Genomic DNA, 20,815 nt, shown 5'->3' on the forward strand with positions numbered 1-20,815 from the left:
TGTTTGTTGCTGCCACGTTTTGTTGTTACAATTAATAAACAACTAAATTTTCAAGTATTTTTGTTTCTGTTCACAAATTGCGGTCATTAAACCTATTTCCATGGCAAGTTAAATAAATTGTCGCCTCTGCGTGGCTGCGTGCCACAACAGTGACAAAGCGCAACGCGTGCGCAACTCCAGCCAGAGCCACTCCAGTAAACATGGTCTACTCGCAGCAGCAGCTACGCTGCGTATACGTTATCTCCTGCAGCCTGTTCATCCTGGCCGCATGCAAGGTGCCCGAAAAGACGCATACGAATAGCTGGCACGATTTGTTCTTCGGCAACAAGTGGCTAACGCCGCCGGCTCGCCTCAGAGAATCGAAATGTGGGTGTGCAGCATTTGGGAGTTTCACTTTAACTAAGTTGACTTAAACAACAAACTTTCAGTTCTGCCCATTTTTTCGCTGATGCCTTATGGCACGAGCAGCTGTGCAGCGCCGTCCGGTGAGCTGGGCAACTGCATGGCCAACAAAGATTGCCTGCTACGCAATGGCATACCAGCTGGACCCTGCGGCGGTGGCTACGGCGTCTGCTGCATATGTAAGTAGTGCACCACTCCAGCTATATATACCTACTCCAGCGGACTTTGCAGTTCTGCAGACTTGCGGTGGCGTTATACGCGAGAACTCTACATACTTTGTGAATCCCAATCACCCGGATGTCTATGATGGCACTGGCAGCTGTCAGGTGACGGTGCAGAAGCTGCATCCGGATATATGCCAGCTGCGCTTGGATCTGGATATGTTTTCCATAGCGCCGCCGGAGGCAGCGAATCACTTGTGCAATCAGGATCAGCTGTTGATATCGGGCGGCAGCCCCACGCCCACCATATGCGGCAGCTCCACGGGCGATCACAGTGAGTGTTTAGCAGGAAAGTGGCACGAGTTAGCTGACAAAGCGTTTTCTCTCAGTGTATATAGACGCTGGTCTGGGCCAGAGCAATCCCATTGTCCTGTCCGTCATAACCAGCGCCAGCTTTCCGCGTCTGTGGCGCGTGCGCGTCACCCAGATCCACTGCGGCAGCATTAGCCGCGCTGATCAGGGCTGCCTGCAGTATTTCACAGCTATAAGTGGGCGTGTGCGCAGCTTCAACTACAATACGGTGGGCGGGCGACAGCTGTCCAATCAGGATTACAGCATCTGCATACGCAACGAGCGCAATTTCTGTGGCATTCAATACAACGCGTGCCCCGACCTAGAGAACAATCGTTCGCGCTCCTTTACTATATCGGGCAACTCGAACAATCCGGTGCCCACTCAGGTGGGTGGCGGTGGTGGTGGTGCCGGCGGTGCAACGACTGCCATGGGCTGCATTAGCGACTGGCTGCTCATAGGCTGCATACGCTCAGCGGATCGCATACCCCCGCTGCCAGGCTGCGAGGATCGCGTGTGCGGCGGCACCTTCAGCGCCGAGGCGGGCATGTTGGCCAAGACAGTGCAATGTTGGTAACATACTCAGCTCAGGCCGAACCACTCTATCGATTCTTCCTCTTTACTTGCAGCCAGCGTGCGTCCCTTCCGCTTGTACTTTCACACAGACGGCGTCGAGGCGCCCAATGATATCGACAATCGCGGCTTCTGCCTCGACTACGTGCAGCAGCCCTGCACGAACGGCTTCTAAAAGAGATTTCAACTACGGATCACAGTTTTTAATAAATATTCCGTATGTATTTTATTTATTTTCGTAGTTAAGTCTAGGGCTAAGGCTATCATTAAACTTTAAGTTAATTTCGTAAGCTCGCAGATCGGTACAAATTAAAATCTTGGGTTAACTAAAAATCAATTTGCAATTCTAAAATATATATTATTTATATATATATATCTATAAAATTTGTTTGGCTATTAATACAGTTGCTGTTACAATAAAAAATATTTTTTAATTGTAATACTTAGACGAAGTAAAAACAAACAAACTAAAAATATATCGAATAACAGAAAAATTATTTAAGAGAACTTTTTTGCTTTTGTAGGACTGCGTCGTTTTCAGAGTTTCGGGAGATTTTGGGTGAGACAAGTGTTTGTGTGGGAGGGAGAGTGATACGCGCTGTATCCTGATTATTTGCTGCACGTGAGATCGCCAATTTCAGTCTGTGCATAGCCCGACTTGTGACGTCACTGGGTTTCAATTTTGGATCGGATAGTGGGTATACAGTTAGCGTGGTTCGCCCTTAGCTCTAATAGGTTTGTATCAAAGCAGCCACGTGCTGCTTCTCCTCATCGGTGAGACCGTTCTTCAGCGTTCGACGCACTGCAAAACAGGAAACAAAATTAATATTAACAATTTGAATACAAATTGCAACTTGCAACAAGTTTTTAGCCAAAAGTCGAAGGACTTGCTTATCACATGCAATCTGGAGTTAGGCGCATGCTTCGTATATAAATCAACTGGGATATGAGCCAGGCGCGCTTAAAGTGCATAAACAAAACTCTGCGAGAGCCATTTGCAAACATCTCCAAACATCTCTTCAAGAATTTCGATTGAAAGACTGACGCAAAGATATCTGAAAGATGATGCCAGCAAATGTATCTCCGGACAAAAAACAAAACTCAACAATTAAAAAACTTGAACAAAAATAAAAAAATAATGTATGTACACATACATATATATAGTATATATAGTATAAATATATATAGTATATATAGTTTGTGCATTACAATTGAACACTAACCAAGAACAGAAAGGTAAAAACCTAAAAATATTTGTTTGTTTTAGCTGCAAAACGGTTGCGCAACAGTTGCGCAAACGGCTCTATGGCGATGGTGCTCTTTCAACTGTGAATCCCTCGCGCGTGCGGCTGCGCTTCACTTCAGTATTCGATTGTTTGATTGGTTGATTGGTTTTATTGTTTGTTGTTGGGTGCGTTAATGGTAAGAAAACATAAAATTAAAAACCCAATATAGGCAAACCGATACGTAAAGCTAGCAAAGAACTGAAAAAAGTGCGTAAGCTTTTGAGTTGGGGTCGCGGGGAAGTCATCAAATTTAAGTACGGGAATAATCAGCTTTTAGATTTGGTTTCTTTTTTCAGTTTGGTTTCATTTTTTTGGAATTGTTGTTGTAGCCTCGAGTTTGCAGAGGTGTGTGTGTGGGTGTGTTTGGTTGTGCCTAAACATAGCGCGCTGTGCGAGGCGTGTGTGTGTATTCCAAAAGATAAACCAACAGCTGGATTAAAATTGATCTCAATCATCGATCAACAAGGCGTTTTGTTGCGGACGCTTGTAGAACTTACAGGACTTGCGATCCGCATGGCGGGTACGCTTGCGTTCACGTGGCGTTGTCCGTATGCCCGATGCCTTTGTCGCTGTCTTGACCAGCGATTCGAGTATTTCATCATCGCCGTCGGTGAACTGCTCCTCGCTCTGCCTGGCAATGGGCGAGCGCAGCTGCTCGGCACGGCGACGTCGCCAGGTGAGCGTGCCATCCGCCTGATCGGGGCTCGGTGTGCCCAGCAGTTGTCTGCGAGATCAGAAATGATAATTAGTAAGTGCTGAAATTGCTTTGCAACCGGAGACATACTTCAGCTCGGCATCAGCCACATCCTCTTTGGTCTTGAACTTGACCATATCAATGATCAGCTTGCCGCGCGTCTTATTGCGCTCGCGATGGTTGGCCTTCTTCTCGAGCTGCTGCTGCACGCGCTCTCGAGTCGTGCGATACTCCAGCGCGAACTCGGAGAGCGTGCGACAGAATTCATTCGGTCGCGACTCCGAGACACTGTGCTGCGGCATGCCCAGCCAGAGCAAAAACTTGCGATAGCGATTCATCACGCGCCGATGCACCGTCTGCAGACTGATGATGCGCTCGGCACAATCGGCTAGGAAATCCACCAGCTTCTGCTTGAGAGGCGGGGCACAATCGTGCTTGGCTATGAGCTTGAGACGGTCCCACGATGCCTTGCACTCCGACTCCAATTGGGTGAGGTTGTGTGCGAGGTCGGTGAAGTCGGCTTTAGAGGCACGCGTAATGGGTCCAATTTCGGAATACAAATCCGTTGTATCGCTGCTGGACTCCATGACCATGTGGCAGAGATGATGCAGCAGCGAATGCTTGTGCACTGTGTCCTTAACCTCCGGCACCTTGGCCAGATACTCGATCTGGAAGCCCTTCACTGGAGCGCCGTTCAAAAAGATGCCCACCGAGAGCAGCGTGGAGAGTATGCTGCGAAAGGTGCGATTCTGACGCAGTATCTCAATGCCTTGCTTGAGATCCATCAGCGGCTCGGCAATCTCTTTCTGCAGCATGGGAATTCGGTTAGATTTAGGATATTTCGATGATGCTTAGACATACCTCGCAGTTGTCGAAATCCAAGCGGAAGGCCCACAGCTTAAGACGTGCGCCCAGCTCTGTGATGGAGGCCAGCGTGAGCAGAAACTGCTCGGCGCTGCCCAACGGCAGTTCCGGATTGGACAGCTGGGCTTCCTGTATTTTGCCACGCTCCTCATCCGAGGGCAGCATATTCAGCAGCTTGTCAATGCCCTCGCGCGTGACCACAGTCGCATCCATCTTCAAGATGGCAGCCTTGATGGCACGCGGTGGCGGCAGCTTGGTCATTGCAATGTTGATGGCATTGGAGCGCTTGTGGTCCAGCACGATGATCTCTTTGCTCTTGTTCAGCTCCTGTTGCTTCTGCAAGTGCGAAAGCGCATTAGTTAAAGGAAGAGTTGGAGAGAGTTTGGAGCTTGTTTATGTTGTAGTTGGGGTAGAAGGGGGGAGGGGGCGTATACACAATGTATCTAACAGTGGCTGCTGTGGACAAGTGTTAGCAACAAAATATAGTGAACTAGAAATGAACCTGTGGTTCCGATTCCAGTTCCTGTGAGTGTGTATAGATGTGTGTGTGTGCGTGTGTGTGTGTATTTGAGTCTACATGTAACATAACAAAAAGAATGTGTGTAATTAACCAACACCGTGGGTAAGACATGGAAAGACTAACGTAAACCGACAGAGAAACATTGAGAGAGCAAGAGAGAGACAGAGAGAGAGAGAGAGACAGAGAGAGACAGACAGATAGACAAAGAGAGAGCGAGTAAAAGTGTATTAAACATATTATTTGCACTCACCTCCTATAGAACATTTATTTGATATATATATTTATTGATTTTGAGAAATTTGATTCGATATATTTTTGTTTTTTTTTTTTCGGTTTTAGCACAACATTTATGTATTGTAGATATATCCGCATAACAGAGACCGTTGACATATAGAATTAATATTATTGTAAACATGTCCAGAGATAAAAGGGGAAAAGAATACAAATATCATTCGCAAAAAGTTGTTTTGGGTTATGCAACATTTTAGACTAAAATAATAGCTAAGAGACTTATTTAATGACATTGTTTTTTTTATCAATGGCAATAACACATCAGTAGTTGCCAGGGAATACCCCTAATGTTAGCAAGCTGTATATGTAACACGCACCTTAGTCATCAAGTCTTTGGCGCGCGACTCAAACAAATGCTCCAGCTTCTGTGTGTCCACATTGGCATCGGGCAGCTCGTCCCAAATCGTTTTACCTACCACCGGTGGAATCATGTCCTCGCGCACTTCCTTCCAGAAGAGCTTGACCTGAAAAGCTCATGAGTTTAGGCCTTGCGTTTTCCTATATCAAGTCTCATTTCTCACCGTCTTCTTGTTCTTTTTGATGGTATTATTGCCATTGGCCAGTTCCCCGTTGATGGAGCCATTCAGTGAGCTATTCACGCTGTTCGTCAGGCTGCTCGCTCCGTAGCCCGCGTAGCTAAACATGGGCGGCGGCATCAAGCAGGGCGGCATCATGGGCGGTGGCATGACCATGCCGCCTCCAAGTGGTGGCGGCGGTGGCGGTATGCCAGCGCCGAGACCACGTGGTGCCAGCACATCCTTTTCATCGTCCGAATGCAGATCGGTAAAGTCGAGATCACATAGATTCAAGGGTCGCGTCATATTGCGAACCAGCTCCTCCCAGTGCAGCTCATTCTCGGATTTCTTCGGCTCAGCCTTCTTCAGTTCCTGATCGACGCTCGATGAGCTGTTATAGCGCATAAGATAATACAAAGTATCAAAGTATATTATTGCACTTGAGGTCAATCTAGCGGTACTTTTTACTGTACTTGTTGCGATCATTCGATTGCAGTAAGTTAAAGTATACACCATAAAAGTAGTCTTATCAAATTTAGCCTAGTAGCAAGATAACCAAACCGAACGATAGCAAATAAAAAGTGCAAACAAAGAGAAGCAACACACAAAAAACTTTCTAGATTACAAGATCCCTTAGATATGGTACAATGTTTCACTCAAACATTATATAAAAAGCCAAAACTTGCATAACAAATAAAAGTCATAAATTAATCGAAAGGCCATAGATCTAAAATCTTTCTAGTTCTTTTATAGAGGCACACCTGTTTGCTTTAACTGCTTTTATAATTGATAAGATTTACTTATATTGCTCGAGTTGGCTATAAAAGGCGCCATGTGCACACTAGAAATCATAGTCTTTCAATAAGTCCCGAACAAAATGGATGTAAGTTGTGCAATGCACTCCAAATAGATAGAAGCGACTAATCAGAGAACTTTTATTGTCCTGCAGTTCGAAACGATTTGCGAAAAGTCCAAGGCCTTCAGCAGCAAGCCCCCACCAGAGGTCTACCTGGAGTTCTACGGACTCTACAAGCAGGTCCATAGCGGCGATGTGAACATCGAGAAGCCCGCCGACGCCGAGGGTGCTGCCAAATACAACGCCTGGCTGAGCCGCAAGGGCATGTCCACAGATGACGCTAAGGCCGCCTACATTGCTCTCTACAATAAGTACGCTCCCATCTACACATAAGTTCAGTTAATACTTTGTTAATTGCATTGGCAATAAATGACAATAAATACGAAGTGACCTCAGTAACCATCTACTGTTTGCGATCAGCCCTCCAAATGCGAAACCTTTGATATGTTCGATTTAATAATTAGCAATTAAAGTTTTATGTGACATTTATGTGACATGGAAACTGTCGCTTATCACATGCCGATATCTAAAAACAGCTTCTACTGCCATAAATCGCTATCAGCTGACAGGGTTTAGTATAAATAGTCTTTGAGGAGTCACAGTTGGCACTCATTAGCAGCCGAAGCATAAGACATAATGGATGTGAGTATACAGCAAACAGTTGATATATGATTCTGCTTCTGTTGGGCACTACAATTCGCTATTTTAATCGACAGTTCAACACCGCCGCCGAGAAAGCCAAGAACTTCACTAAGACCCCCACGAACGACGAGTTCCTGGAGTTCTACGGTCTCTACAAGCAGGCCACAGTCGGTGACAATAACACGGCTGAGCCAGGTGCATTGGATCTGAAGGCCAAGGCCAAGTGGAATGCATGGACCAAGAACAAGGGTCTGTCCCAGGATGCCGCCAAGGCTGCCTACATTGCCACCTATGAGAAATATGCACCCAAATACGCTTAAATCATTTTACTTTACGTAAATTGATTCTACTGAAATAAATTATATATGGATAAAAAAATGTAAAAAAAAAGATAAAAGACTTCTAGCTGTTTATGTGTTCTAAACTTTCCAGATTTCGATAGAACTTGTGATATCAGCAATTCTACATATTTCTTGCCCTTTAAACTATTAGATTAAGCAAGTTTTACTGATAGCCGTCAGCTGATAAGATATATATCGAGTAGAAAATTATTGATTAGATGTTGCTCACCGTGAAATTTCACCTTTGCTCTTGCTTTTGGCAAGCCCCTCTTTGGCTTTCGAAATAAGGCCAGACATGTCTCCCACTATGGCACGGCTGCCTGGCTCCTGTGTGGGACTTGTGGGCAGATTGCATAATTTCTGTGTCAAATCTTTGACGGTATGATCACGTTTCAGCTGCATTAGCATTTCCTTATCTTCCAGATCTAAGCAAAAAAAAGTCCAAATATATAAACGAAATTAGAAATTTAATCAACAGAGGGTTTAGTTCGAACAGATGCCTTGCGGCATGCAACAGCAGCAAATGAAATATTCGATTTTTTGCAGCGCTGAGAAGTATGCTACAGATTTTGAATAGAATGTGATATGTGGCTGATTCGTAGCTCTGAAAAGTATGCTACATATTTTAGTTGTTAAAAGAGAAGCTGCACCTACCTGTTGCTTCCATAGCTGTTGGAGGCTCTGGGTTAGTACTGGTTAGGGTTCTAGCTGCATTTGTATTGGTGGCTATGGGCATATGCCACCAGCCAGGTGGTGGTGGCGGTGGTGGAGGCGGTGGAGGCGGTGGCGCCACTGCCGCTGGCTTGTGTATGGGACTCAGCGGTTCGGGCGCAGGCAAAGCATCCGCCTTCAGAGGCGTTGAACTGTCTGGCACAAATTCAAAGCCATTGCCATTCAGCGACTTCTCCTGTGCCGCGGCCAGATGCTTGGGCGATTGGTTGAGCTGTGTGTAGTAGTTGTTCAGTCGATTGGCATCGTTCTCATACTTTTTGTAGGCACTGTCTGTCTGCTGTATGTTCTTCATGATGCCGTTGATCACAGTTGCGTTGCGCTCCCGAAAGAGATTCTTTTTGGTAAGGAACTCATTCTGGTTGTTCATATTGTTGTTGGCCTTGTCGAAGCTGTTGTTGATGATCGAGATGCTCTGGCTGCCGCTCAACAGCTGCTTCGTGGGACTCAGCAGCAAGCTGTTGTTGGGCGTGTCAATGTGGTTGTTGTGGGTGTGATGGCTATTGCTATTGTTGCTATTGTTGTTGTTGTTATTGTGGCTGTGGCTGTTGTTGTTGTTGTTGTTGTTGCAGGGCGTGGGCGTGAGCTCAGGCAGCTCAGGTTGCAGCGATTGCAGCGATTGCGGCGGACTGTCGCCGCTTTTTATGGTTGCAGGAATGGCGGTTACGATTTGGCCTTGGCATATGACAATTGTGGGTGACATATTTGGTTAGCGGGTGACAATGAGACAAACACAGATATACACAGCGATTAGCATGGAGAGAGAATCATAGTTAGTTTCGGTTTCTTTTCTAAAGCAGCCCCAGCGGTAAGCAATTCGCAATTGGAGGTAACCTACTAAATACTTACCATAGCTTTCACGCAGCTCACGTGCTGCAAAGATGCCATTGGCCGCTGCCTCCTCCTGCTCCTTGAGGAAACTCTTGTGCCGCTCCGCGCGCTCACGTCGACGTCTCAGTCCGGGTGTGACACCTGCGCCATCGCGCGCTACAATTATATTTCAATCAGTTACATTTCTAATTTTCTTATAGAATATGGAAGCCTACGTTTCTTCTCCTGAAATATGCCGCTGCTGAACTCTGTAGAATTAGTCGAGCCAGAGCTATCATCCTCATCGACTGTGGCCTGCGTGGGTGTCATGCGCAGCACTTGTGTGGGCAGCACTTTGGTCAAAGGCGCCGGACTATTGTCCGTGCTGTGCCGACGCGATTTGCGTCGCTCCGTGGTGCTGGCGCCCGGACGATAGCGTTGAGTCTTACGCATTGAGTTCTGTGGCAAACGCTGCCCATCCGATTCACCATCCTCGAATCTGTTGACAAAGTTTAGCCATCAGTAAGTAATATATATAAATGATCTTAATCTGTGCCTACTTCAACACCGCCTCGTACAGCTGCAATTGATCAAGCAGATCCAGATCTGTGCCTGGCTTGGACATATAGCGCTGTATAACCGTTTCCATGCCCTGCTGTTCCAGCAGATCACTCTCATCATAGAAACTATCCTGGTCTGTCAGGCCGGCTAGGGTTTTATTTATCAACGATGTGGCATAGATCACGAGCTCTGCATCTGCATTATCGTAGTCCTTAAGCAGTCTGTAGAGAGCGAGATTACCAAATGTGAGTGCTTAAAGTTTAAACAAGCCGCGATCAGTGGTCGCTTACCTCATAATATTGGCCCAGGGCAAAGTGCCCTTGGCTGCGTCCACTGCATGAATGGCGCTCACTAACACATAGCAATTGGTCTCAGCATATTCCACAAACACGAGCAACAGCTTGAGCGCCGTCTTGACCACTGAACGGTAATTGGAGGCGATCAATGAGTAGAGCCACTCCATGGTGGGCTGATGCTTCATAACGCCATTCATGCCATCCACATAGAGCATGACCTGTCGCATTGAAAAGACATGATTAGCTATGAGTGGTGAGCTGTGATCACTGAGAAGTGATTTGTGATCCGTGATCGGTGATCGTTGTCTGCTTACCTGGCCTAGGGCACGCAGTATATAGTTCTGATAGTTTTGATCGGCGCAATTGCCGACGCTCACGAGACAATTGAGACCGCCCAGTGCGACAAAGGCATGCACCAGATCCTTATCCTCCTGGAACACCTGCTTGAGCGAGAACAGGGCACGTCGCAGATCGCTGCCCTCCGATGAAAGAAGTTTCTCTGCAAGAGCCAGGGTCAATGAGGCGTATGCGCAACATAATTTCAACCAAGCAACTTACCTATAATGGCATGAACGCGAACGCTCAGCTGTGTGCGAATAACCAAAGAATTTTTGCGACTGCAAGAGGCATAGAGAAGGCAGACAGAGTTAGAGCGAGATAGTAGTAAAAATTGATATTAATTTGGTATGTAATTTCATTAGCAATGGCAGCAAAACAAAGGCAAAAAGAAAACTAAAAGTAAAACACAATGGGTTAGCACCGTGCGCTGGTTCATTGACCAGTTAAGAACATTGATTACCCGCTGTTTGCTGCCCAGTTGTTGGCCATAATAAAAGTAATAACAAACGACGCAGATAATTGAAAATGGACTATGAAGCATCTGAGGAACGAACGTAGCCGCCAATAAGTCGAGCCAAGAATTCATAATGAAATGTGGTCTCGACTCGACTCGACTCGACTCGAGACTCTAGACTCAGCTCCCCAACTCAACTCAGAATGCACACACACACACACATGCACACAGGTGTGGCATGCTCTGTGGTTCCGTCTGCGTGTGTGTGTGTGTGTGTGTGGCTGTTACTCAAGTGTCTTTGGCTGTGGACTCAGTTGCAGATTGACAAGCCAACAACAAGCCATCGACCCATGCGGGCCCCGTGCCTGCTGCGGAATTTTGATGCGTAGTGAGGCGAATGATTTGCATGCGAGCGCGCTTCCATGACTAATACGATAAGCATGATTAGTGGCCAGACCTAACCAGCTCCAGCTACCCCTCACTCACTCATTGGCGCCATCAACTGGAGTGCTAGAACGCTAACTGGCCCGGCGACATACACATTATAATTTTATAATGCTCAAGGATCGCCAAGCAGCCAGTGAAAGTCAGAAATAGACACGACACTACCAAGTAACTGCCTTCCCTCCTTCCTACCTGTCGCCCGCTGACAGGTTCTCTGTGCACGCCTTGCTTACATTAATCCCATTATTTGAGCTCTGCCTGACTTGGCATCATGGCCAAAGAGTAGCTGGCTCCCAGCTACTGAGCTTGGCCCATGGCCTGACGCGTTCGTCAGTTACTTTGGATCGCTGATCGCGGAGCTGACATCACGTTCCTGGGCCAGTCGATGGGCAACCAAAGACAAAAAAACCAACGAGATACTCTGACACATAGGCAGGGCATAGGCGAATATGTGGGCAGATATATTTTAAAAACTAATATGATCCCACAGCTAAAGTATCGATAAATTTTGCAAGCGATAATTTTGACAGAAATCTTTTAGATTTTGCTCAACTGATGAGTGATCAGAAACTGAATCGCTAATAAGTAAGAAGGCTGAGGCAAATGCACTCATATAAATGCATTAGGTTTTCGTACGTATATCGATATGTTGGACTAACGATAACTTTGTAGTAAATTTGAATTTCACTGCACTGTAAAATGTAATTAGATTTTCATTAAATCTTTTTGTATAACAGTTCAAAAAATATATTAAAAACTGTACGGCAAAGGCATAATTTATAGCTATCGATAGTTGATGACATCGATACATTTTACATACATGTTAAATTCTCAATTACAATTAATTGAAAGCTTACCTAAATAAATGCTAGAAAATAAAGCTCATTTAACACTGTCGATAACTACTGTTTATCGATAACTTACAGTACTGCAAGTATTTATGTGTAATAATCTTTGCAACTTAAAGCCTTCTTAGTTAATCGATTAACTGTCACATTGCTATTATTCAATATTTCTCTCCTTCTACCTCTCATTTCCCGTTTCAATTTGTATTATATTCTTGTGGCAACCGTTAGTTGTGTGAGTAATCGACATCGCTTTCTACAAATCCTATTAGAAGTGATATTATTTCCATTTCCCTTCACATGATGTTCTCTTAAAGACTTCCATTTTCAATTCATATTCACTCTTATGGCTCATGGCTCTGCACTCATTCTAATTCCTGTATATGACATAATAAACATAAAAAACTTGATGTCTGTGAATAGTTTTTAATCAGTTAAGAGCGTGTGTCTGCTACCCACTTCAGTTGGCTGCATGCCGCTAAAGATCATGCAGCGCATACCAAACTGACGGCCAGACTAGAATCAGGCCCGATCTCAGCTATGGGAACTATAAGCTACATACATGAATCTATGTATGTGTGTAACTAAGCCAAAATATGACTGCCTACGTTTATACACTTAAGCCTTTTGTTGCTGCAATGCAAATGAGTTGCAGCCGAAATAAAAAAGAGGGGAAAAAACGAAAAAATGGCAACAAGTTGCACGTACGTGAGATGTTGACGATGCCGCACAGAGGCACATGCAAATGCCTGATGTCTGGCGGAGTGAGCAACAACTGTGCAACTGGGAACTGGCAACTGGCAGGCATGTGGCCAGGTAGTCAACCAAAGCAGTTAGCCAGGTAGTCAGCCGACGCGCTGTTTCCTGTGCCACAGATAGCGACATTTTTTATGGCCAGAGCCTGACAGCCGCCAACCGCCAACCGCCAATATCTTTATTAGCGAATGGAAAAAGGCGGCCGCCTAGGTGTGCAAGCGAGTGTGTTTCTGTGTGTGTCTGTGTGTGGTGAAAGGCTCACAAGTGCCTTGCCACCCACGAGCAGCTGCCCCAGAAACCCAGAGCCTGAGTAAGAGCCAGAGCTTTCCCACTTAAATGGGTTCAAGGTAAGCGCGTGCCACAAAAAAGTGAAAATCGCCTTTATGCACACATTGAAACCATAAATGAATGCCTATTAAAGGTGTGTGGGTGACTTCAGGTGTGTGTGTGTGCGTCTCATTAGAAGCTGTGGGCGTTTGCCTGCTTACCTGGCTTGCAGCCCCTCAATTTCCTCGGTCTGTTCAGCCAGCGATGATTCCAGATCCAGATAAGCGCCAAAGTCGCCATCCTTGTACACCTGAATGGCTGCGTCATCAATCTGAAAGAAGAGGCAGACGAAGAGTAGGTTGTAAAAGAAAGAAGAAAAAACAGAGTTCAGGCAATTATAATTAAAGCAAAAGTAAGTAAGACTACCGAGCTACGCAGTAAAAGTTGTTTATGGCCCGGACTTTGGGGCTGAGGCAACAAAAGAGAAAGATGCAGATGCCACAGCGGGGCATAGAACATTTTTGTGAGTGACGGTTGCATTGAAAGTTGGCTGACATGATTGCCACAAAGAAGCTGTTGCTGCTGCTGCTGCAACTGATGGTGATGATGCTGATGCTGAGCTGCTGATGATGTTGTCGTCTGCTTCGACGGCTGGTCACCTACTTTTCACCGGGCTGCTTTCAGTTTTCAAGCCGCTGATTGCCATGGCCAAGCGCTTGATTGATCAAATCTTGAGCTCAGCTCCGACTTAGTTGGGTTCAGCTCCTGCTGCGATCCACAATCACGTCTGGCTGTCCGTCTGTCTTGTCTGTTTACGTTTTTTATTGGCGCATTGAAAGTAATTATTTGTGCATTTACAGAACAATTACCGGACAACATGGAATTATGTGTGTCGACGCTTGCTTAATGTGTGAAAATGAAAGAAGAAATATAAGAAAATGCAGCCGCAGCCAAAGAAATCATTTGGCCAGCGCTTATCCGGGTAAAGATTACACATACGCCCCGTTTGCGGCCATGCCACGCCCATGCCAAAAGGGAATCAACGCAGCAGAGGAGTAGCCACAGCCAGCGCTAGAGCTGCTCCCAACTCTGTCGAGACACACCCCCAACAGCAACAACAACAGCAATAAGGAAAGCAACAGCTACATCGCGTGCCCCAAAGGTTCTTGTCTTTCATAACTTTTGACGCTGCACCCAGAGGCCATTTGGCAAATTAAAAGCTGCCAGCCAATGAATGGCCAATGACTTTGTGTAGGGCGAGCCCCAAAAAGAATAGAAAACATGCAGCAGCAGTCAAGTCAGCAGAAAATAGCAAACTATGCGAGTGAAACTGAGAAGGGAGCAGCAGAGCCGGGAATAAGAGAGTAGAATATGGCTAAGCACATAGTCCATTGTTATGCATAGTAGTATTATAGGATAGGATATGTGTGAACTATAATAGAATACAGAACACATATCAAACACGAAGAGCTTAGTCAAGCTTGGACTAAGGACAGCAATTATATATATATTATAAATACGTTTATATTATATTTAATATTAATATATATAATAAGAGAATAGCAAGATAATTCTTTAAGAAAAATAAATGTAAGATTTTACATGCTATATATCATATATTTATTTACAATATATATAACTCTAATTGCCACAGAAAATTGTTTTCTTTTGTAAGTTAAGTAAGGCAATATAAAGTAACTTAAAGTTGTGTCTGAAACGAGGTTTGCTTGTAAAGTCACTTTAATTTTAATGCAACTGAACTGAACTTGAAGAAATGGCTAATTGTTAACAGATTTCATTCGAATCAAGAGCTCATCACTCTGAAGTTGATTCTGAGCTAAGTCTTTTGCAAGTGAGATTAAATTAAATATTTGTTTTAAAAAGTCAATACGAATTAACTCATTAAGCAAACATATATTTTAAATTATATTAGAAATTCTAATACAGCGCAGTATTTACATATGAATATGTTTATAGTAATAGTATAGTATATAATAGCAATAATAATCTCAAGCTGTTGATTATATACAAAGCTGTTTAAGGGATGCCTCAACAAATACAACTTGAATATGTAACTTTAGAGTCAAGCATCTAAAAATAAATGTCTAAGCTTTAGCAACAGTGTACTTTAGATTGTTTGTTGCATTCTGCAATTTGCAGTTGAGTAATAACAATAATTCGCATAGTCTAGTCACACGTCGATGACTCGCCCAATGGGCAGGCAAACAAAATGATTTGAGACAGGAGGGAGCAAGACCTTTCAGAAGTGGAACCAAGCCGTCTGGCTGAGAGCTTCGTCATACGGAGCCGGCTCTCTGCTTATCGCTCGAGTTGCTCTATTTATCACTTTTCGCGTGTATTAAATGAGGAAAATGTTATTTTTGAGACTGACTGGCGGCAAACGCTGAATCAACTGAAATAATATGGAACATCAGAAAAGCTCTTTTTGGAATTGCTAATGCGTGATATTTATTAAAATTATGTGTGACAAACTATTTCCTCTAGACTTTTATGTAAGCATTCGCCGGCAATTAAAAGCGAGCTGAGTATTTGCCTACAAAAGAAATCGTAAATAACCTCAGGTAGTGCCAGTTGTTGACCAAAAACTATATCGACTCGCTTGTAATATTTATTTAAATAAATTTTTCCTTATATTTATTTATCTTTTTTACATGCGAATATTCATTCACAGCTCTATGCAAATTTTTTTAATAGTTTTTTTCTTCTTTGACGTTGTTGATTTTTTGAGTGAAGCATGACAAGATTTTTAATCAAATTGAATTTCGCATTGGGCTTTGATATTTTTATTTATTTTTTGTTGAATGGTCGAGCGAGTGCCAAACACATAAAAGTCGTCTATTGACACAGTTAAGGCAAACGAGCATAATCATTTTTTTGGTGGGGAGAAAATGTGAGCCTAAAAAATTAAAAATTCGCTATGCTTAAACAAACAAATCGGAAATAATATTTATATGGCCACGTAATAAAATACGAAGCAATAAATGGTAAAAGAGAGTGAAAACTAATTAAAAACTATTTTTAAAAATAAATACTTTTAAATATAAATGTATTAAATGTAATATATGTAAAGGAAAATCATTTAAAAATGCATAAAAAATACTAATAATAACTATAAAAATAAAATAAATATAAAAAAATCAATTGACACATAAAAAAATAATAAAAAAAAAAGAAAATATATTAAAAAAAAAATGCAAGTATTTGAAGATGTAAACTGAAAATATTATAAACTTTTTTATAAACTATAGGCAAAGCTAAAGCACACTGAAAACTAATAAAAAGCATGGCTCAAAGAGCTAAGCAAGCCATATTAGTTAACCATATAAGCTAATGAAATCTATAAAATTAATTGACTCCATGGTTTATTTGGCAGAAAAATTGTTTTTTTTTTGTTTATGGCAAATTCTTTTTCGTTCGCCTCTGGGAAACGTGATCTTGATGAATGGCTCACACTTTTGCTTTCCAATCAGGGGCCGCGCTGCCCAAGGGTTAATTGACCCCAAGACTGACCACAAAATGTGGCATGCTAATTGAGATTGGAAACCTTCCTCAACAATAAAAAATACAAAAACTTAAAAGTTTCGCCAATCTATGTAAATGACTTAAGCAAATAGAAAATGATGCGTCAGCTCGCAGTGCGTATGCTTGATATATGTACTATATGTACTATATAGACAGATATATAGATATGCGTATACTTAATATGTGTACTAGATATATATAGATATATTGTTATATCGAACTTTGATTTCACAACACAAGCTGAATTAATATTGATTTTAAATGATATAGGGAAATGACGCCATGCTCCAATGCTATATATGCGAGATATTTATATATATATATATAAATATATATTCTAGACTTGGGCCGACTTTGCCTTTTGTTGCTGTTTACTGGGCCATAGACAAATCGTTTTTTCGACTTTAATTTATTTGTGTTTGGTTCGATTTGCGTTTATTTTATATATCTCTATATATATACCTGTATACAGACATATATTTTAAATTGATTGGCGCACACACTTTTTACGCTTATCTAAAAAAAAATGAGGTGACGTGCAAAAATCAGCCAAACAACCATTGGCAAAAAAGAGAACAAAATCCAAAATGAAATAAAGTCAAAACACGAAACACCGCTGCGTCGATTGACCGCAACGAAAACTGATTATTTATATAATTTTTTGTTGTTTCTTTTTTATTTTTAGCTGTAGTTTTTAGAATTGAGCGTCGACATGACATCATCCAAAGATTAGCAATCAGCAATTGAGAGGCGAAAATTTATGAATCCATTGTAATGCGCTAAATTTAACAAGTTGCAAGCGAAGTCGCCCTCTACATGCATATGTCTCGCTGCCTCTGCCTCTGCCTCTTCCTCGTAGCCCTGCCCTGGCTCTATTTGGCGTTCGAGTCTAGTCGCTGACTAATTGGACAAATGGCATTCACAGCTGCCGCGCCTGCCACATAAATCTGCCTACGACAACATCCTGAGCCAAGAGCAAACAGCAAACTGCAAAGGCAAGATAACTTAGAGTGCTCGAGCGCTAGGAAGTGCTCGACTAGAATGTATCCTGTACTACGTATTGAGAACAGACTCAGAATACTTCCGTGCCTATATATATCACATTTAGAGGCAAATATATTCCCCATAGATCGGTATGTATAAGTCATTTGCAAAACCTATTTACCCTCCTCAGTCACTGCCAATAGCTACAGGGTATATGAAAAAAAGAAACGAGAACGTTGCATTTCCTTTTGCGATTTGCTCATTAGAATTTATTGCTGCCGCTTGTCAAGATTTACGTATCCTTGCCACAGAGTTCCAGATGACAGATGACAGGCAACGCGGTTGCATGGGGCATGCTGCATGCTGCATGCTGCTTGCTTTTTGCAAATTAGTCAAAGTCAAAGATCGGCGGTACGAACAATGCCTCGACTTAGATAATTGCTGACCAAGGCTTTCACAATGCCAATGAAAAGTGCTGCAAGTTGTTTTATCCCTCTTCGCTTTTTATTTTTCTCTTTGCATTGCTCTGTGCCCCAACTTCCTATTAGTTGCCACAGATTGTGCGATAGCAATAAGTTAGCCGCAGGCCCACAATGCCGGCTGCATTGGCTCCATCCTCAAAGCCAAGCCTGTCCATTGGCCATTGTCTTGCCTCTGACATGAAGCGCAGCTCAGTCTCAGCCTCAACTTTTAAGCTTCGACTTCAGCTTCAGCTGCTTGCAATGCATCATTTGTTAAATATTAACAACAATAAAATATAATAAGTGGCAGCTAGAACTACAGCATGTCGATCACTGAACTGAGCTGACAAAACAGCTTCATATACCCTGTAATCCATGTACAAGAAGCATACGGATTGATAACGTATCAATTTAGAATTCAAATCATGAACAAAAATGTTCTCCACTTAACAACCTGAGCTGATGTGTTAAGCTCAGGAAAATTTAAAGTCTTTTCTTTATATTTATTGAACTTTTCCGAGCATGGTGACTACTATACCCTGCCTTTCTATTATCGCACATGTCTCAATTTTTCCCGCGAATTGAATATTTGTTCATCTGCCATTTGTCAGACAATGTTTATACTTATCAATTATTATTTTGTAAATAGTTCAGCTGTTATTGTTTTAATTTTTTCATTTTACTGAAAACTTATTCATTTTGGTTTTCCCATCATATAGAAACTACACTGCGCACAATTTGTATTACTTTTGGCCTCCACAAATCGCTGCCATTTATATTTTTAGCTCAATTTCGACTATTGTTTATGTTCATATATTTTATAATTCTTTGATCTTTGATTTCCATGCGAAATTTATGACTTTGAACTTGTATTTTATGCAAAAATCCGACTCACATAATATATATATATATATATTAATATGTATATCTAATATAATCGACAAATGAGCTCAGACAAGCTATGTAAATTGTGAGCAAATGCGGTCTGGGAAACAAATGAAAAAAAAACAAAGGGAGTCCAATGAAACACTGAGTTTGAAAGGTATATGTACACTAGAAAAATATGTATCTATGACGACTAAAGATCTATATATATATATATGTTGATCAAATATAATTAATCATTTGCATAGCTTTTTGTATAGTCGAACACTAATATTTTTACGAGCACAACTTTTCATTAAACAACGTTCACATACTTTTCTTAATAACTGTTTTTGCAAATAATATCCAGTTTTAGACCAGTAGTCAAAATAAACGATAAACGCGATCTACTCTTATTAAAATTTATAAAAACCTTCTACCACGCCACAAATAAGAAAAGAAAAAGCAAACAGAAACTATGCAAAAAATTTAATCTCTATAAGCTTTATACATATATATCTGCAGATAAGCTCTATGCATGTGTCTCATAAGTAGCTATTAAACAAAAACAAAGTATTGTTCCCTCGAACTGGCAGAGAAAAAAATAAGTGAAGTCAAATAGCGTTTAAGCTAACTCAAAACAAAAGAGAAACGTGGAAGATGCAGATAAGATAAATCAAGCAGAGTACTTTTTTTCGCTTTGTTTGCTCGCGTACTAAGTATGTATGTAATGGGATATTTGCTGGAATAATGGGAAATTTGGTTTATTGTTTTTGGGCTTGTGATCCTTACGCTTTGCGGTGCATTGAGCAGCCTCAAGATGGTGGGCAGCTGCGTGGAGAGGGACGTGGTGGTGGCAAAGTCATACGTTGGGGCACGCACTGGTATCGGGAAGGCGGTGGTTGCCGACAGCGGATCGCTGTCCAGCAGATACTGCACACGAAAGGTGATTAGTTCGTCGGGTTCCATTTTCACAATCATTTTGCAGCACGAAAATGTTCACTGAGATTTATCGGCTCTTGGTACTTTCTTCGCTCCGTCTCTCTCTCTTTAGGCAATTTTGATGCGTTGTTGATTTGATTTTAAATATTCACTTTTATTCACATTTTCACTGAGTTGCTTATTTTTGTTAATAATTTGATTATTTTGTGTTGTTATCTTCCGCTGTTGCTGTAATGAACATTTCACATTTCACATTTTTGGCTATGATTTGTTTGCTTGCAATTTATTTTAAATTTGATTTTTATGTCTGTGCAGACCAAAATGGAGTTTATAAATCCGTTACATAATTGTCGCTCTCACTCACTCACACACGCACGTTGCGCAATCTTATGCTAAACGCTGCAAATTGCTGGCGCTGCCACGCCCACTTCTCACACAACTAATCGTAATATACATATGTGGCATATATAATTGCTATGCGAACCGGATCGCTCTCTGTAAATATTTGCCTTGATTTCTGGCTCGCTTTGCTCTCCTGCTTCAACGGCGGCTAACGGTTGTGTAACTTTCAATTCAATGTCAGTTAACAGCCTCGCCTTGCTGTTCGCTAACCACCCCCCACTCACTATCTCCCTCCCCCTCTCCAACTATTTCTCTTATACATTCAGCATGCATAGCGCATTGGCTTCCAATCAAAATCAAAAGCAAATCAAAAAAAAATAAAAAAAACCAAAAACATGACAAAGAGAAAAGAGCAGAAGCAGACAAAAGTCAGCGGCTTGAAGCGCTCTTCATGTACCGCTAAACGGCTGTCGGAATGTGCGTAAGTTGTTTATGCAAATGTACTAGTTGCTCTTGCTCTTGCTCTTGTTGTTTCTGTTGTTGTTGCTGCTCTTTTGTTATGTAGTCTGGCTTTGAATTGGTATTGCTGCTCGTCTGTGGTTTATGACCAGTTGGCTGGCTGGCTGGCTGACTGGCTGTGTGGCTGACTGTCTGGTTGGCTTCTTTGTGCCGCATAATTGCT

At 42.4% G+C, this 20,815-nt stretch overlaps 4 protein-coding genes across 11 annotated transcripts in view; 3 read left to right on the forward strand and 1 right to left on the reverse strand.

The window, feature by feature from the left end:
• Positions 1 to 200: 200 nt before the first annotated feature.
• On the forward strand, positions 201 to 1,662 carry LOC111592763. Its single transcript, XM_023305163.2, has 5 exons — positions 201 to 366; positions 429 to 581; positions 634 to 897; positions 953 to 1,483; positions 1,544 to 1,662. Exons 1-5 carry the CDS (start codon positions 201 to 203, stop codon positions 1,660 to 1,662), a joined length of 1,233 nt encoding a protein of 410 aa, XP_023160931.2.
• Positions 1,663 to 2,130: 468 nt separating this feature from the next.
• The window catches only part of LOC111592753 (FH1/FH2 domain-containing protein 3), a 47,944-nt gene continuing 29,259 nt past the window's right edge, over positions 2,131 to 20,815 (reverse strand). Inside the window, exons 1-17 of one of the 8 annotated variants that reach the window (XR_002750989.2) lie at positions 19,642 to 19,922; positions 13,219 to 13,328; positions 10,451 to 10,509; positions 10,207 to 10,391; positions 9,887 to 10,110; positions 9,596 to 9,817; positions 9,272 to 9,534; positions 9,075 to 9,212; positions 8,151 to 8,900; positions 7,726 to 7,921; positions 5,664 to 6,048; positions 5,460 to 5,606; positions 4,329 to 4,667; positions 3,558 to 4,273; positions 3,271 to 3,497; positions 2,711 to 2,846; positions 2,212 to 2,289 (exon numbers count right to left, since the gene is read on the reverse strand). Coding sequence is in view for 5 of the 8 variants with exons in the window: in XM_023305153.2 (XP_023160921.2) it covers positions 2,216 to 2,289; positions 3,271 to 3,497; positions 3,558 to 4,273; positions 4,329 to 4,667; positions 5,460 to 5,606; positions 5,664 to 6,048; positions 7,726 to 7,921; positions 8,151 to 8,900; positions 9,075 to 9,212; positions 9,272 to 9,534; positions 9,596 to 9,817; positions 9,887 to 10,110; positions 10,207 to 10,391; positions 10,451 to 10,509; positions 13,219 to 13,328; positions 19,642 to 19,830 (4,224 nt within the window). In the remaining 3 variants the exon portion in view is untranslated. Of the gene's footprint in view, positions 2,290 to 2,710; positions 2,847 to 2,867; positions 3,161 to 3,270; positions 3,498 to 3,557; positions 4,274 to 4,328; positions 4,670 to 5,458; positions 5,607 to 5,663; positions 6,049 to 7,725; positions 7,922 to 8,150; positions 8,901 to 9,074; positions 9,213 to 9,271; positions 9,535 to 9,595; positions 9,818 to 9,886; positions 10,111 to 10,206; positions 10,392 to 10,450; positions 10,510 to 13,218; positions 13,329 to 19,641; positions 19,924 to 20,815 lie in introns of those variants that run through there. The other 7 variants (XM_023305153.2, XR_002750988.2, XR_002750987.2 and 4 more) reach the window with 7 other exon arrangements.
• LOC111592756 (acyl-CoA-binding protein) lies at positions 6,453 to 6,912 on the forward strand. The gene is made up of 2 exons (XM_023305157.2): positions 6,453 to 6,540; positions 6,607 to 6,912. Exons 1-2 carry the CDS (start codon positions 6,535 to 6,537, stop codon positions 6,844 to 6,846), a joined length of 246 nt encoding a protein of 81 aa, XP_023160925.2. The 5' UTR covers positions 6,453 to 6,534; the 3' UTR covers positions 6,847 to 6,912.
• Positions 7,063 to 7,491, forward strand: LOC111592755 (acyl-CoA-binding protein homolog). Its single transcript, XM_023305156.2, has 2 exons — positions 7,063 to 7,155; positions 7,230 to 7,491. The coding sequence occupies exons 1-2, from the start codon at positions 7,150 to 7,152 to the stop codon at positions 7,473 to 7,475; spliced, it is 252 nt and encodes an 83-aa protein (XP_023160924.1). The 5' UTR covers positions 7,063 to 7,149; the 3' UTR covers positions 7,476 to 7,491.

This window comes from Drosophila hydei, unplaced genomic scaffold (assembly GCF_003285905.1).
Source record: "Drosophila hydei strain 15085-1641.00,03,60 unplaced genomic scaffold, DhydRS2 tig00008135-arrow-pilon, whole genome shotgun sequence".
Classification (NCBI taxonomy): domain Eukaryota; kingdom Metazoa; phylum Arthropoda; class Insecta; order Diptera; family Drosophilidae; genus Drosophila; species Drosophila hydei.

Excerpts from the sequence above, each read along its gene's own strand:
- LOC111592763 (XM_023305163.2), top strand. The coding sequence starts at position 201 with ATGGTCTACTCGCAGCAGCAGCTACGCTGCGTATACGTTATCTCCTGC. Across the intron at positions 367-428 it reads TCGCCTCAGAGAATCGAAAT|TTCTGCCCATTTTTTCGCTG; the intron begins GTGGGTGTGCAG and ends ACAAACTTTCAG. Across the intron at positions 1,484-1,543 it reads GTTGGCCAAGACAGTGCAAT|CCAGCGTGCGTCCCTTCCGC; the intron begins GTTGGTAACATA and ends CTTTACTTGCAG.